This window comes from Carassius auratus, chromosome 24, assembly GCF_003368295.1.
Source record: "Carassius auratus strain Wakin chromosome 24, ASM336829v1, whole genome shotgun sequence".
Lineage (NCBI taxonomy): Eukaryota > Metazoa > Chordata > Actinopteri > Cypriniformes > Cyprinidae > Carassius > Carassius auratus.
Genome location: NC_039266.1, coordinates 16,563,069 through 16,581,150, shown reverse-complemented (window position 1 = coordinate 16,581,150; position 18,082 = coordinate 16,563,069). Strand labels below are relative to the sequence as shown.

The 18,082-nt window shown below is 37.8% G+C and overlaps 1 protein-coding gene across 1 annotated transcript in view; it reads right to left on the bottom strand.

Annotated features, from left to right (window-relative positions):
• Nucleotides 1-11,261: 11,261 nt before the first annotated feature.
• LOC113042437 (peroxisome biogenesis factor 2-like) overlaps nucleotides 11,262-18,082 on the bottom strand; it is a 13,697-nt gene continuing 6,876 nt past the window's right edge. The window contains exon 2 of the mRNA XM_026201303.1: nucleotides 11,262-13,658. Coding sequence (XP_026057088.1) covers nucleotides 12,724-13,658 — 935 coding nt within the window. The 3' untranslated portion in view covers nucleotides 11,262-12,723. The remainder of the gene's footprint in view (nucleotides 13,659-18,082) is intronic.

Here is an 18,082-nt window from a genome sequence, read left to right as displayed (position 1 = left end):
GAAAAAGTCCCTGTTGGTTTTCACATCAAAACCAACCAATATATTAGTTTAAAACTAATCTAGATGGTTTTTGCTAGTAAATAGTGTCTGATGTGTGCATATTTCTCTCCTGATTCAGACAGGGCCGACTTTTCACTTAAGAAAGCAATATCACAACAGTCAGCTCATATTTTAGGCAGTAGCAATGGTTTGACATTAAAAACGTCTCAATGATTTTGTTTGTGTTAAAAGGTGTTAAAGCTGGTAACTTTTGGCGCTCGCGTCTGGCGGAAGAACATTGTGTGATGGATAAATACAACAAAATAAAATGATATGACTGGCATAAAAACTGTGAACTTCACGTGAACAAGTTGTAACACAGAGAATCCAGTCTTTTTTTTTTTTTTTTAAATAAAAGATTGTTATGGCTCAGCGCACTTCTACCTGTTATTTGTTTTGCAAAAATCCAACGTTCCCAACTCTTCTGGTCCAATCAGCGCAGGGCTGTGCCACAGAGTTGTTTTTTGTTGAAAATGTTAAAAATATATATAATGAACTAGTACATCATGAATCCATTTTCCAAACCGTGTTTTTGTCTTATCCTGAATCACTATGGTACCCCTATAATAAGTGTTTATATTCGGACTATTTTCGACTATTCAACGCTGCAGAGTATCACGTGATGTAATGCTACGTGATGTAATGCTAATTTGATCCAATTCTGTTCTGAACAGGAAACCTGCATCTTAGATGGCCGAAGGTGAGTACATTTTCCGCAAATTGTCATTTTTGGGTGAACTATTCCTTTAAATGCACCAAAAATACAGCAGTACATTTATATATGCATATTTGTGCTTAAAGTTTGACCACGTGTCAAGTAGTAGTGAGCAGTTCTCAACACATAATTCATTAAAATGTCACTTTTGACACTGATTTATTGACTTTTGAAATCTGTCTCTACTTCTAGGGAAGAGCAGAAACTTCTTGAAAGTCTCTTTGGTCAGAAAGTGTCTGCTAAGAGCATTACTGTAAATATTAATGTAAAGCAGTTTGGATTTGCTTTTCTTCACAATGTCTACTCGAGGGAATCAAGGCCAAAACCTAAATCGTTCTCTTAATTTACTTCCAGCGCACGTTCCACTGGGACCGCCGCGAATTGAGGTTGAGACTCTGCATAATACAATATTCGTATTTAATTGTTTCTTACACTGGAAACAACACTATGGCAACCGCAGTAAACATGTCATGTTTCATAACTCTTTAAATACATTTGAAAAAAGCATTTAAGCAGAGGGCTGAATTTTTACGAGCGCTTGGACGCTTTCAGAAATAGAGCTGACATTACGAGTGAATGATGTAAAGGTGATCAGGGGTCCTGGTTTAACTGTAACCCTGCTGCATTTTACGAACTCAGAAATATATATGTGTGTGTGTGTGTGTGTCTCTCTCTCTCTCTCTCTCTCTCTCTCTCTCTCTCTCTCTCTCTATATATATATATATATATAATGAAATTAACAGTATAGTATGTGTCAGTTGATGTTCATCATTTTACAACTGTTTGTTTCAACGGATGAAATGATTTAGTGAAAGATGTTTACAGTGTGTGTTCCGAGGCCAACATTCTATCTCCTCCACAACACAAAACATTTCCGTGTTATGCATATTCAGAGTCTGAATATCACAGTCCCACATGCCTGTTACAGACGTCTTCTGGTGCAACATTATTCATTTATTCATTGCAAAGATGTTGAACAAGAGGCCAGCCATTGTATTCTCAGAGAGCGCTTGTGTGTTTTGGCAGTGCCTGTCTGAGTCCTCCCTGTATATTTACAAAAAGCACAGCCATATGTAAATTACAAAGCAGTGCATCACACACGCCTGAGCTACACAAAAGAGCCTCTCATTTCCAAACATGGGACTTGGATTACAAGCATTTTCCCCTCGAACTTGTTTACTACTCGAAGCGGCTTGTCTCATATGTGTGAGATGGGGAAATCACAGGTCAGGGCTCAAGTGTTGATATTACGCCTTTTGCCACCTTTATTCGAGCAGAAAAGCAGACAATATTTGCATGTTTTTTTTTTCTCCCATAAAATGCATATTTGCTTGCTGTCGCAATATTTGTCAAACAATAACAATGGACTTCTATAATAAGTTTTATTTTAATATAATGTTCCAAAAAAACATATCCTTAATAACCACCAATAATTTATTAGTCATGAGTCTGTGTTCACTGTGATTTTTTTTTTTTTTGGCCAGTGAATGAAGCCAATAGGAGCACATAAACACATGGTTACCTCTTGATCTGGGTGTCAGTATATGAGTCATTATTTTGTCTGCAAAGCAACAGAATAAACTGAGGTTTCATGGTCATTTGTTGACATCTTCCTGTGCATGTCCATGACCTGTGACAACTCTTTATTTCCTCCATTTTTACTCCTGAATCACATCTTAATCATTATATGGACATTGATTCATGATAAAACAGGTGCTTGTCAACACCCCTGCTGGGCTTGCTGTGTTTATTCAGGGAATCATGGGTAATGCATACACTCGTTAGTTAGTCTGTCTGTTAGTCAAGTCTGCACATTTGCCACTGATTGCCATAAGAACCCTTGGAAAACCTTAAAATCATCTCCAATTTTAATCATCTTCATTTTTGTCCTCTGTTTGTGTGTGTGTGTGCGTGTCAGGACTTTCATTACAGTTCCAGATATGACACAACATCTATACACACACACACACACACACACACACAGTTTATATTAAAAATATATTAGAAATTATAAATATATTTGATGCATTGAAATTTTAAAAGAACTGAATTTACTTGAAATAAAACCTAAATGTAACCTAAATATCCTTGCTGTCTCTTTTGATTTACTGTCACAGTTTAATGAATCCGTGCATCAAATTAGTTTTGTTGCAGTACATCAGTTATGTGACATTTAATATGTTTTTATTTATTTACATTAAAAGGACTATATTATGATGTCCTTTGTGTTGTACAACATTTCCAGCACAAATGTAGAGTGTATTTGCAAAATAATAATGTTTATTTGGTTATTGTCATAATCTTTATCAAATGCTTACAACTTAACTGCTATTAATCAGTATTATTTCAATGCAATGATTCAAAAATCATTGTCTTTTACAACCACAAATAGTGTTTTAATCATGAACCTAAATCATAAATCATTCATTCATTCATTCCTTTTAGTAAATACAATTACTATATAAATAAAATGATTGTGTGCTTTTTTTTTTTTTTTTTTTGCTGTATAACATTTTCAGGCCCATCTATCATTCATGTAGTAACGTGCACAGACATAAGCAGATACAATCAGAATTTAGAACAAATTCTTTCTTTTTTCTTTATATGTTGGCTCATCTTAAGGACACAGAATCCAGTCTGTCTCTAGAGAGGCGCTTTTGATTTCTAGTGACCCGAGACTGCGAATTTGCCTGATGCAGATATTCAATAAAAAACATGTCTGGTTCTTCCCTCATCTCTGCTTATGCCATATGCAAATAATCATTGTCAGGACTACATGGTGTCAACTAGAGGAAATCATATAATTGTAGTACTTCGTCTTGCTCAACTACTTCACCAACACTGACCGAACAGGTGAGAATAACCATTAAAATGCAAAATTACTAGATGTGCAACCTTCTCATAGTGGAGCTGGTCTTTGTGATGAAGCACCCGACCCCCCATAGCTGAAATTCACATAATGGCCTCTCACTGGCAAGATGGTGTGGCGTTGTGAGCTTGGCTGGGCGGACGCTTATAAATCACCAATGGGTAAAGGGTTTTTAATGCAGCACTCTGCGCTCACTGCCTCCATTTTCTGTCACAGCACAGTAAAAGATGAGAGGCCCGAGGGGAATACCAGCCCCCAAGATGCTCTGAGCCGAGCTGTAGGTCATGCTGTGTGCCTCTCAATGGATAAATACATAAATACATGCAGCATTGCAACACTAGGCATAAACACCGCTGTGAGATAGAAATGCATGCACAAAAATAGGTTTCAGTGCGGTCAGATTTTTGAGCTACCATCAACACTGTATGATATGAAGGAAATAATATTCAGAGGGTTTTAGATGATTGAAAACCTCATTTCATATTTACATATTTATAAATGGTAAAGTAAATTTAAATGTTTGTGTGCATAAAAATAACATTATATATATATATATATATATATATATATATATATATATATATATATATATATATATATATATATATATATATATATATATATATATATATATATTTGTAATAAAAAAATAGTTACATGCAGCGATATATATGGGCCAGTATCATTGCAAGGTGCCTTTTGGTGTCCTATACATAACTCATTTGCCATGATAATATATATTGGCTATGTTTTTATATTCATAACAAAAGCATTACTTTGCTATTTAGATACATTTTCTTGATTTTTTATTTTAGTTTTGTGTAAGAGCATGCGTGTTATTTTGCTATGTCCCATGCACTGATCATTAAATTTGAAGGATAGTAGAATATTATCAAATCATAAAATGTAAAATGTTGTTCTCCTGTTAATATTTTGTTTGAGTGTATTGATCATTGAGTAATAAAAACAATATTTGTATTTAAAAAAAAAAAAAAAAAGAATTCGTCCATTTCCATGTGTCAATGGTTGTCCACCCTGTGATGGAAGGGGGAATCCGCCCCTTTAAGAAAAGGCCATCCCCTTTAGTCACATCAGGACAGTAGATTTTTTGTCTCTTTAAAGGCGGGAATTTCAATGGCCGAGGTGAGAAAGTTGTTGACTTTTAAATTGTCCATTTTTTTAATGTGATTGAGAATGTAATTATATTATTTATCATCATCATCATTATATATATATATATATATATATATATATATATATATTTTTTTTTTTTTTTTGAAGTTGAATAAATACATTTCTGCATTATGTGTCCTCCCAGTAATGTGCTGATCCACCCTGTCATCTTGATATTTTATAGTAATATTTACAAAATAATTGAATCATAGCTATATAATCCAGTGTGTGGGAGCTCAGCTAATATACAGTACGCGAGTGTCTACTATTTTTGAGTATTGTAAGGGTTGAAAGGCACTCTATGGTGATACTGACCTATAAGTATAAATAATATATAAACCAGTCTTAAGTCACTTGGGTATATTTGTAGCAATAGCCAAAAATACATTGCATGGGTCAAAATTATAGATTTTTCTTTTATGGCATAAATAATTAGCATATTAAGTAAACCATAAGTTACAAATCATATTTTATGAAAATGTATTGTAAACTTCCTACTGTAAATATATTAAAACTTATTTTTGATTAGTAATATGCATTGCTAAGAACTTAATTTGGAGAACTTCAAAGGTGATTTTCTCAGTATTTAGACTTTTTGCACCCTCAGATTCCAGATTTTCAAATAATTGTATCTCAGCCAAATATTGTCTGATCCTAACAAACCATACATCAAAGGAAAGCTTATTTATATTTGTTGTCCAGGGTCACACACATACACACATATATGATGAATAATGTGTGTGTATATATATATATATATATATATATATATATATATATATATATATATATATATATATATATATATATATATATATATATATATATATATACATACATTTAAATTAAATGACATTAAATAAATGTAAATTTGTGCATTCAGGTTAACAGTTTTTATCTAACATATACTTATGTTTGTGTGTGTGTATAGTTTTGTGAGTTTTGTATATATATTTCACCACACACATCTATAAAATCAGTAGTTTTAGTGGATGACACTTACAAATATCTGCATAATTTTATATCTACATAATAGTTTGTGATGTTGCAGAAAACAAATGGTTCTGTTGTAATTTAGTGTACAGAAATTAATTAGTAAATTAGCTTATGTTCAGCTTATGTTAAGTCAGATTTTTGAACAACCATAAACCCTGTATAGTAGCAAGGAAATAATATTCAGAAGCTTTGTGATGGATTAATAAAAGATTGCATAATACATAAGTTAATATATCTATAAAAAAAAGCCAAATTTAATTGCTGGTTAACACACATAAAGTTAATTCATATTGTTTGTGCCATTTTTGCCCCCCAATCAAGCTGAATTGACCCCATATACTGTAGATCTGTGTGTCAACAACATTTGAAAATTGCCATATATTGCTATTTTGCATAATTGTAAATCTACATATTTGTAATTTGTTCAAGAGGGTCGGCTCACAGATGGTCCTGTTGTAAATTTGTGTGGGATGTTTATTCAAAAAGAAAATACCACACAGATGCCTAAAAACGAAGCATCTGTTTTCAACAAATAAAATGTAATTCAGAAGGAATAATTTTGCCTTTTCAAATGTTTGAGCAGAAAAGATTCTAAATTGCTGCAGAGCCACAGCTGTTGTGAATGCAAAGCAATCAGCTGGGGCATACAGAGGGCAGCCCGTCCTCATACAAGTGCAGTATCACCAGTCTGTTAAAGACAAGTCACGGCTTTCAGACTGAACGATATCTTAGAGTCGACAATGACCTCTGGAAAAACTGGCTTTGTTGGACTGGAGGGAAAAGCAAAGGTGTCTTTCACTGGTGAATAGAAGTGCCCTGGTCTCCAGCGTTAAAATATGAGGAATTTTATAATATCAGATCACGCATACAAGCTTTGTTTCACACAACCTCCTGAAGCCTCTTAAAAAAAAAAAAAATAACATGCATGAAAATCAATTTCTATTCTTCTCCTGCTGATCAGAATTTCCAAGTTTGGTTGGGAATTTGCAAACAGAACAAATTCAGTAGCTGAGGTTAATCTTCGCAGGCAACCTGGTTCTATGATTTCCAGCTGAAGTTCACAGACAGACACCTTTTGCAATATGGTTTCCATGGGAACGGGAGGAAATGATTTTCTTGGCCAGCTGCATTGAAATGAACATCTGTATGCTGTATGTTGTCATTACCTTTAAGGTGATTTACACTAGTGGTTTTAGCTTATTTTCAGCAAGCATCTTTTAAACTATTCGCCCTTATATTTTCTGTCATGTATTGGCTGTCATGTATTTCAATATGCTTTATTCTACTACACACACACACTGTAAACATTAAATTATTCTATTTTTTCATTCATATTTTATTGCCATCAAATCGATCAGTGGCAGTAGACCAAAAAAAGAATTATTTTAAATAAATGCTGTTCTTTCAAACTTTCTATTAATAAAGAGATTCCTGAAAAACATTGTATATTAAAATATAAACTAGTGCAACTGTTTTAAACATAATAATAATTGCACTGTATTTTATGTATCTTCTATTTTATTCTTAACTGTTTCAATACATTTTAAAGAAGTAATAATACTTTTTGTTCACTGCTTTTGTTGTCATTTTGTTTCTTACAGTATGCATGTTGTATTAATTTTATGATTATTTTAACTCTTTTATGCAACGCACTTTACATAACCATTGTGTATGAAATGTGCTGTATAAATAAAGTTGCTTTATTAATAATAATAATAATAATAATAATAATGTTTCTCAAGCACCATATTAGACTGATTTGTGGAGGATGAAATGACTGCTGAAAATTCAGCTTTGCCATCACAGGAATAAATTTAAAATGAATTATTCTAAAATATGTTAAAATAGAAAAGTTCTAAGATGCTGCAATTCAGTCTCTTTATGTTAGCAGATAACACTGTCTGGCAAGAGAAGGTATCATTGTCTCCTGAAACCCTGTAAAATTCCCTCGAAATGGGATGACTGTCATTAGGGCACAAGTTAAACATCTTTAGATAGCTGCACGCTACATTCTTCCATGTGCAAGGTTTCAATCAAACTTGCTATTTGATTATCAAACTTTCAAAGCACTTTCGATTTGTCTTAAGCCGCAGGAAATTCAAGGGGACATCTGGAAGGATGTCTGCAGATTATTTGCAATTTTGTGTGTAGTAGACATCAATGAGAGGCCTGCTCAGACTTTGGCTGGAACCCACCTCACCTCGGGCTCATTACAGTGCAGACTGGCCCATAATCCCCCTTAATTCCTCGTTGTCGCTCATTCTCTCTTTAAGCCACTCTAGTCCGGCACAGCCAATGAACGGAGGGCCTGTGGAGGCACACAGGTATTGGCTTTTCCTTCCAGGCATGCAGTCTGTCTTTGTAGTTCTCCACAGGAGTCAGCGAGGCTATCACTTACCGTGCCAAACTCATTCCCTCCACCTCAGACGTTACCAGCAGATAATGTCAGTGCAAGACTTGCATTCATTAGCATCGGCCTGGAATTGAGAGGCCCCGTGAGAAAGAGCGGGAAGACATGGCGTTCAGCTTGTCCATTAAAAAGGGGTTTCTTCAACTATAGGCACTTTCATGTCCCAAGGAATGATTTTTATAAAAAAATCATGCTTCATTTATTTTTGCTAGTTTTCAAATGCCTTTTATGTTTCAGCATCATACATACACACACACACACACACACACTCATACATACATACAATGTTATTAAAATTATTGCTAGAAAATCATTAGGAAAATTATTTTGTGTCATTTCAAATTAAAATGTAAAAAAGAAGGAATGTCTCCACACATTTTCAGAGCTTTCTATAAGGGTTCTCTGAAAGTTGTGATCAAAGTTTCTTAATAATGTTCTAAAACATTAAAACAAAAATTAGTGATTAATCGTATCCAAAATCAGTTTTTCTTTACATGCTATATGTATGTTTACTATGTTTATTTATTATGTATAAATACATACACCTACAATATATTTTTTGAAAATATTTACATGTACATACATTTATATATTTATATTATTATATTTTAAACTATATATAAATATATTTAATTTACAAACAGCATATTTTCTTCAGTATATGCATGCATGTGTTTGTATTTATATATACATAATAAATATACACAGTACACGCTCATATATTATGTAAACAAAAACGTTTTTTTTTTTTGGATGTGATTAATCACGATTAATTGTTTGACAGCACTAATAAAAATTCTATTAATACATCATTAATGGAACATTTTAGTTGGATGTTTGTCTATTCGTTTTTATTAAATGTTACTATTTGTTTCAGAACATTGGGGAAAAAAAAAAAAACATTCCCTTAATGTTTGCAAAATGATAAAATCGAATGTCCCTTAATGTTTATATATAACCACAAAAAAAAAAAAAAATTAAAACATAAAAAAAAAAAATGCAAAACATTCTCAGAACATGTAAAGTATGTTTTAAGGAAGCTAAATTTTTCATAGTACATACAATACCAAAAGTGCTTATAGTTGAAGAGAAGACTTTCTGTATTGTGCAGACTTTAAGGTAATACATCAATGTATAGTAAATCAACGCAATTATGTATTTCATTAGTATGCTGCAGCCTGCAACATGTTTAAAAGTTTGACTGAAGTGAGAAACTGGGTCAATTACGGCAAGAGACACAGATGGCTGTTTGTTCCACTGGTCAAAAGTGAACCATTTATGTTGAGAAATCAGTGGGTGTCAGGAAATGTATCTTTTTTTGTCTCATCGATTCCCCACATTCCTGGTTTAGAGTGCAAATGCCCTTCCAACAGTGAAGAAACACAGATAATTGGCCACCGTTGACAAGTTTGTCCAGTAGCTGTGTTAGATTTGCTTTTTAACCATGAACATTTAGTTAGAGGTCTAGAGCAACACATGGCAATGAACTGCTTGAAGTATATCTCAATGTTTTATTTGTTTTAATGACTTTTGCCTTGCCTAGACAAGCACACACAAAAACAAAATCCCAAACAGCCACTTATATTAAAACTCAGAAATGAAATAGAGTGTCTTTCAGTACACTATAAGATAGTATTTAATTAAGCAAAGAACAGCTGCAAAGGGCAAGTACTAGTATTATGTAGACTATAGAGCTCTTTAATTCCAAACCTGTTAATCAGAGAACTCAATGCCTGACATCAAAGGATCAAGAATGTGTCGATTGTAATGAGCAGTATCATAAAAAAAGAGGCATGTGGGCAATTGGCAAAGTAAATGGTGTCAAAGTCTACAGATTTTATTGCTGATTGGAGACCGTGCAACCCTGTACGTAAATGAGATTTGGAGAAGATGAAGTGCAAAACAAGGGCTGACTCTTCAGATGATAAAATTATAAACATTCTTTGCATGTAACTCACTGTGATGTGTTTGAAATATGTTAAATATTATATACAAAAATATATAGCTATCTGTATCTTCCCTTATTGTAAAACTTTAAATTAATGCTAACCATTAAACAAGCTACAATCAATAAATCAGTAGGGGAATAATAATAAATGTAGAAAAATATCTATCTACATTATGTATAATTAATGGTGAAAATATATTCAGAAAATCCATCAATATAGTTTAACAGAAAGCAAATGTCAAAATCAAATCTTACTGTTGCAAGTACAGAAATATACAATAGTCTATTGTGTCTGGTAGAATAGAGTGTTTTACAAGATTATATTTGGATGCTTTTGAAGTGATTAAACAAATGTATTTTGAAGGGCAGATGTTCCCTGGACCCGATCTATGTGAAAAACAACAGAACCATATGTTATGCATCATGTAAATTGCCAACCATTACCCAACATTTCCAGAAGAGTGGTGGCAAATTCCTTTAATCCTATGAAACAAAACAAAGGGTATAAACATATGCTATTGCACATTAAATACACACACACACAAAAAAAAAAAAAAAAAAAAAAAACACCAACAACATAAATCTTTAGGTTTTTATTCAGTTGTCATTTGCACTCAATTTAATTATATTAACCTCTTAAATGAGATAACAATTGTAAAATGTTAACTTAAACCATTGAAGTTAAGTTGGGCCTACATGAATCATTTATGTTGCATTAAAACTGAAAATTAGGCAGTGGATTTCTAGTTCCCAGCATGCTTTGCATAGGGATAGACCAGGAGAATACATGTTGAAATGAAGTGCTGTTTAACGTGTTTTTGGTAAAGGGAAATACATAACACAAATTGTTGTTTAGTTATTTTTGGCATTTTAAAGAGTTTATGTTGATTTTTGGGGTTACCATTATGGTGAAGTATAGACTTTGTGGTTAGCCTATAGGCTAATGTGCTAATGTCATAAGAATGCAATAGTAATCGTGTGCACATTTTAGTACATTGAGGGAACGAATTACTAAATCGTGCTCACAATTTATTTATATTTTTCTTGCATGTCATGTGCGTGGCTCCGTATAAATATGAGAATTAAACAAAAAAATAAATAAAGGAAATCAGTTTGAGGGCCAGCATGTGATTTACACAGTCTATATTATCATAATTTCTACCCTTCACAATAAAACGATCATAAAACATTAACATGCGGGTATAACAGCTATTGACAACCTAAGCACAAGCTGTACTCTTCACCACAATGGTAATCAAAAAGACAAACAAACAAGAAACACCCTTTTATGTTGTTTGAACTCTTTTAAATGTTCAAAATAACTAAACATTAAAAACTTAAATTCTAACAGGTCTTTCCATTTTCATAAAAATGCTGAAAAAATACGCAACTTTGCACAAAAGCACCAGTCTGAACAGAAACAACACTGGTTGGATCAACAAGAGTGAATTATGTTCAGGGAACATTCACAGAATATGTCAAATGAAATTGGTGTGATCTCATAAAATTAGCATGAATTTTAATATGAATGAATGTCAGTATATTTAACTTAAAGTTCAAATAAATCAGTTTAAATGCATGGAAATGTGCATCATAATTTTATTAATTTAGACCAACGAGCTATTTTTTTTCAGTGTATCTTTTGAACATTGTTAACCTGGTACACAAGTAAACTTGGATAGTTCTGCATATAGTGAGAGCTACACTTAATAACGTCAATGAATCCTAATCAGTGCAGACCGGTATGCCATGTTTCCAATTTTCAGTTCTTTGTCATGGTGAACTTGAGAGCAACGATTACAAAAAATGACAAAATCTTGCAAACCACTAAGACCCCTCGTGCCCAGAGAAGTGACTGATTGCCTTCACAATGGGCAATTAAAGCAATGTGGTCTAGGGAAAAAAAAAAAACTGAAGTGTGAGTTTCCAGCAGGTCTGAGTCCATTTGGATGTGTTTGGCCTGAGGCATGGCTCACTGGAGAGAGTTAACAGCAGAATAAATACCCATCTTTGCAGTCATTATTAGGCTTAGAGCATAATATGCCCGAAACTTGCATCGGTCCTGCTATGGTTTGTTACGGTTTACTGGTGTATTAAGAAGGGCCATGGAGATTATGATGGGATGTCTGTCAATCTGCATCCAACCCAACTACCCCCTGGTGCTATCATGGCCTCTCCTTGATCTTGTGCAAATCTCGCCCTTCATAGGGGATGAGGGGAATTGGATCGTGCAGGCAGTTGAGCAAAGGCTTGTTTTGATGTTTATTCATTTGCTCAGCGCTCAATCCAAGAATGCAGAAAAGTGGACCTCTGATACACAGTTTCTATCAAACTTTAATGAGGCTGAATAAATTAGCGACACAAATGATGTTGTTTTAGAATTTTACATCATTAACTTTGTCTCTTTGTACAAAATTCTGCATATTTCATGGCAACAAATGCTCTCGTTTCAGAAGGGGGCACATGCTTTCATCAACCAATTTCTGTGAAAGACTGAAATGTTCAACTTGGTCTCAAGTTCCCCTGGAGTATGTGTACCCCAAGTCAATCAGAAGGTTGTTTGAGGCAAAGTCTCAACTCTGATGCAACTCTGTTCCTACATGAAGCCTGACTGGCTCTATCATTCCAGTCTGGATACCACATTTGGGGCAGGTAAAACAGATGTCAGCGATCATGTGGCTCTTGAGGCAGTAGTAGCAGAACACGTGTTTGCAGCCGGCTGAATGGGGCATTGTGGGCCACTCCTCGCAGATGGCACACTCAGTCAAGTGGGTCTCATCCGAACCTTCCGTTCCTCTCAGGTCCTTCAGAGGGGAGAACAGAGCAGTGACACTGGCCTTCAGCTTCCACATGTTTATGAGAGGCATCAGGAAGATGAGGAACTCGGCAAAGCCATGCCACAACAGCTCCCGGTTCAAGAATTGGAAGTTGATGTCTCGTGGTCCCTGGGGTCCCCTGAAGACAGGCTGCACACCCAGCAACCTTTCGGTAATTGTTGGATAGGTTCCTCTTTGGAGGAACAGTAGGAAGTTGACCAGGCTGGCCACTTTGGTAAGGGCAGTCAAGATCCTAAGTATCTTGCGAGCCTTCCGTGCATTGGATTCTACAGGGTGGTTGAGGAACAAGCTATGGGAACGTTCTCTTAGCCACTTTTCGCCGACCGTCAGCAGAGCGAACCAGAACTTCTGTGGCCGGCTCATGGGCAGGTACTTATGTCCCGGGATAAGAGCGTTCTTGTACCGGATATTGAGCAGTGATTGGCCCACGGTGGCACTGTTAGAATAGACGGTGAACCTCCACAGAAGGAGCTGGAGAAGGGCCTTGAGTTCTGGTTCAACAGGGGTTAAGAGCCCAGGCTTGAAATGCTGGAAACATTGGGTGAACTGTGACCAAACAAGCTGTTCCAGTGCACCATCCAGTTCAAAAGCATCCAGTTGACTGATTCTCAAAACCCGAGATAATGGGCTTGGGCTGGCCTTGGCGAAAGGCTTGTCACCTCCAGCTCCAGCTACAAGCAGAAGAAGCAAATGGTTATGCATTTTTGCATTTGAGCTGAAATCACTTTTCACATGTAAAACCCGTCCTAAATTCCCTTTTAGCTGTGCAGGGCAGAGGCACAGGAGGTCTTACGCTGTTCCCTCTCGAGATTCAGTCTGAGGACAAATCACATCACAGGAGATTATCCCAACAGCATAGGCTTGGAAAGGCAGTAAACATCCGCTATGTGGAACTACTTTACTTTGACGGCTTTTTATAAGGGATCTAAGAACTGTGACGTTTGGCAATTTTTCATGGAGTGCGTTTGTATCGGGCTGAGTTTATCTCTTTAAACGTGATGGTTAAAAAATGAGAGCCAGGAGCTGCGGTGACCACCTCTCAGCTTAGGACTGGATTTGGACAATATCTGAAATAAATTGGCTTATGAAAATTGCAGAAAGCATCTCCAAATCTTTAAGGAAAGTCTTTTTTCAATACTTCAGGTTCATCTGTGCTTAAAAACTTCACCCATTTAAGAATGAAACTTAAATGGACAATAAAAAAGGATGCAAGATGTTCATGAATCGGTTGAAAAATTATCTGCTTTAAACACATGTTGGAAACTGAAGATACGCTTATTGTATAATCAGTCAAAACTTCCCCTTTTAGGCTGCAGATTATGTTTTGTACGTGTCAAGGTTTACAGACCAGTTCAATAGTTTCTCAGCTAAGGAAAAAATCCTTCACTGCATGACAGTACTTGGCCAGGTGAGACAAATCATTTCGGCAGGCCACTCTTGGGATACGGCTTTTCCATGTTCTCGTCATAGACTTTTATTGAGCAGTTTACAAGTTATGAATGAATATGTTTTATTTGAGAACATAATATTGACAGCAACCTATCAATAGTAATGTGACTATTGTCAAGGGCCTGTCAATAGTAATGTAATTATGATTTAGAGGATCACACAGATGTTAGCTCGGGCAAGTAACATCTCTTATAGGACTGCTATCAATATCAGGATTACTATTGACATGTTCTCTCAGACTCAAAGTACTTGCCAAATATATAATAACTAGACACTTTTGTCAATGTGCCCTGCCTATAAAAATTAAGCATTTGAAAGTACAGGGCTTTAACTGGAAAGCTGAAAATCCATGCGTCTTATGTAATCGGCCAAATTCGTAATCAATGGCTGTGTTTACCTCTATTGCAATCAGAAGACCTGGCCTACACGGAGCGCAATGATTCATACACGTTTACAGTCCCACTACAGTGCACTCAGAAAAAAAAATCTGTGACAAATAGCCAATGAAAACATGGCCTAGCTGAAACAATAGTATTCTGCATAAACAACTGGAAACAATAAGTATACTGATTTTCTCATTAGCTATATATTTCAACTATATGACCGCTCTGTTATTTATAACCCTACTGCAATTTACAGTTGAATTTTCTAGGAAATGGAGCCCATTTTCAGGCTGCAAAATGGATGGGGAACACGCATATAAGGTTATATCAGCCAAGTCAAGGTCCTGACAAGCAGCCTTAAATGACAAATGCCTGACACCAGCACGGGCTATAAAACATGTTCTCCTGAGGCAGCCCACTGGAGGCTCAGGCTTGCAGTTCTGCAACTGATAAGCTGGGTCACAGAGTCACCTTGGGCTGAGCATTACAAGGCGGTAGGCCGTGATATTCCTGCAGCGACTGGACAATTTGGAATCTGGAGATTTTTAGGAAGCCTGTGGTTACGTGACCTTGCTTTTGACATTTTGTCAGCTTTTGCATCTTTGGGGCAAGTCGGAGAAGACATTACTTCTGTTTATTTAAACAACAACATACATACATACATACATACATACATACATACATACATACATACATATATATATATATATATATATATATATATATATATAATGTTATATTATTATATTTATAAATGTATATTATGTTACATAAGTTTTGGGTAAGTAAGAATGTAAAAAACATTCTGAAAAGTCAAAACACAGTGGATAGTAGTACTGTGAAATATTATTACAATTTGCAACAACCGTTTCTATTTTAATATATATATATATAAAAAAAACAATCCTCTGTTTTTTTTCAGCATCATTACTCCAGTCTTCAGCACTATTGGGAACGTTACTTTAAAAAAGTAATTAGTTATAGTTACTCACTACTTGTTCAAAAAAGTAACCGAGTTAGTAACTGAATTACTTTATAATAAAAGTAACTCGTTACCAGGGAAAGTAACTATTTGCGTTACTGTAAAAAAATGAGTAGAACAGACAGTTCACGAGTTCACCCTTACATCTAATCTGAAGGCAAATAGTAGGCATATTTTGGCGTGCTGTCCTGGGGGAGGGGTCCGGGCCCGGAGCATAGCCCGAACCCAAATAACTCCCCCTATCCCAATTTGGGATAAATAGATTAGAAGTGAGGAGTTGGGGTGGAGGAGGGTTGCCGAAAAACTGTCGTGGGACAGGAGGTAGGAAGACTGGATATATATACGCGTGCGTGCTATAAGATGATTAGCTAAACGAGATGCACCTGTACCAAATTGGATGATTATCTGATCGTGCTTCTCCCGAACTTTGTTAATAAAACCACATTTCACGAGTTCACCCTTACATCTAATCTGAAGGCAAATAGTAGGCATATTTTGGCGTGCTGTCCTGGGGGAGGGGTCCGGGCCCGGAGCATAGCCCGAACCCAAATAACTCCCCAAAAGAAGCTTAAAGCCATAGGACAGCAGCCAGAGAGATAAAATTTAGTTGCCCCCCAAAATATGCGTGTTGGGAAGAAAATGCAGAGCGACCTGGAGAGCCCGTGCAGTGTTCGACGAGAGCTGCGGCTCGCAACGTCTTACCAGCGAGCCCTCCATGCCGCTTATGGGAGGAGCACAATGCCAGATATCAAGAAATGAGGGACTCTTGCTGCCTCCGAAGGGAGCTGCGGCTCTGCTGCACCGGAGGGAGAGTCCCTCTTGCGGCTGAGTACGAGGCGCGGTTTGTTGCATCTGATGGAGGGCTCTCACTGCGACTGAAGGGAGCCAGCGACTGTATCCCATCGGGAGGGAGATCCCTGGCCGCCATAGAGTATGCAACATAACTCGGACGGGGGGTTCACACTGCGACCGAAGGGAGCCGTGGGTCTGCTGCACCAGAAGGGAGAGCCCCGTCAGATGCTAAATAGGCAATGAGATTGGAGCCGCGGTTTGGCGCGTCGGATGAAGGGCTCCTAATGCAACCGAAGGGAGCCAGCGGCTGTACCCCATCGGGAGGGAGATCCCTAGCCATCGTGGAGCATGCAACATAACTCAGATGGGGGGTTCACACTGCGACCGAAGGGAGCTGTGGGTCTGCTGCACCGGAAGAGGAGCCCTAGTCCGATGCTGAGAAGGCAAAGAGACGCGACTGTTGGAGGGACTCCCGCTGCATCCGAAGGGAGCTGCGGCTCTGCTGCACCGGAAGGGGGAGTCCCCCATTGCGGGTTTATGGAGGCACGGTTTTTTGCCTCTGAGGGTTCTCCCAGCCTCCGTAGGGGGTTCGCAACTCTGCAGCAGGAGTGCTGCCCCGGAGGGGAGAGCCCTGATTGACGCTAACTAGAATACGACTGTTGGAGGGACTTTTGCTGCGTCCGAAGGGAGCTGCGGCTCTGCTGCACCGGAAAGGCGAGTCCCCCTTGCGAAGCGAGGCATGGCTTGATGCGTCTGATGGAGGGCTCTCACTGCGACCGAAGGGAGCCAGCAGCTCTATTCCCCCGGGAGGGAGAACCCTATCCGCCCTTGAGCATGCAACATAACTCAGACGGGGGGTTCACCCTGCGACCGAAGGGAGCCGTGGGTCTGCTGCACCGGAAGGGAGAGCCCCATCAGATGCAGAATAGGCAAGAAGATTCGAGGAACGGTTTGATGCATCGGATGGAGGGCTCCTGCTGCGACCGAAGGGAGCCAGCGGCTGTGTTCCCCCGGGAGGGAGATCCCGGTCCGCCCTTGAGCATGCAACATAACTCAGACGGGGGGATTCACCCTGCGACCGAAGGGAGCCGTGGGTCTGCTGCACCGGTAGGGGAGCCCCGTCCGATACGGAGTAGGCAAGAAAACGCGACTGATGGAGGGACTCTCGCTGCGTCCGAAGGGAGCTGCGGCTCTGCTGCACCGGAAGGGAGAGTCCCCCTTGCGACTGTATAAGCGGCTTAATTTGATGCATCGGATGGAGGGCTGTCACAACGACCGAAGGGGGCCTGTGGCTCTGCTGCACCGGGAGGGATACCCCCATCTGCCGCTGAGCGCGCAGCGCAACTCAATGACAGATGAAAGGCTCACACTGCGACCGAAGGGAGCCACTGCCCAGCTGCACCGGAAGGGAGAGCCCTGTCCGATGCTGAAATAGGCAAGGAGATTGTAACGATGGCTGGAGGGCCCTTACTTTTGGCCGAAGAAACGA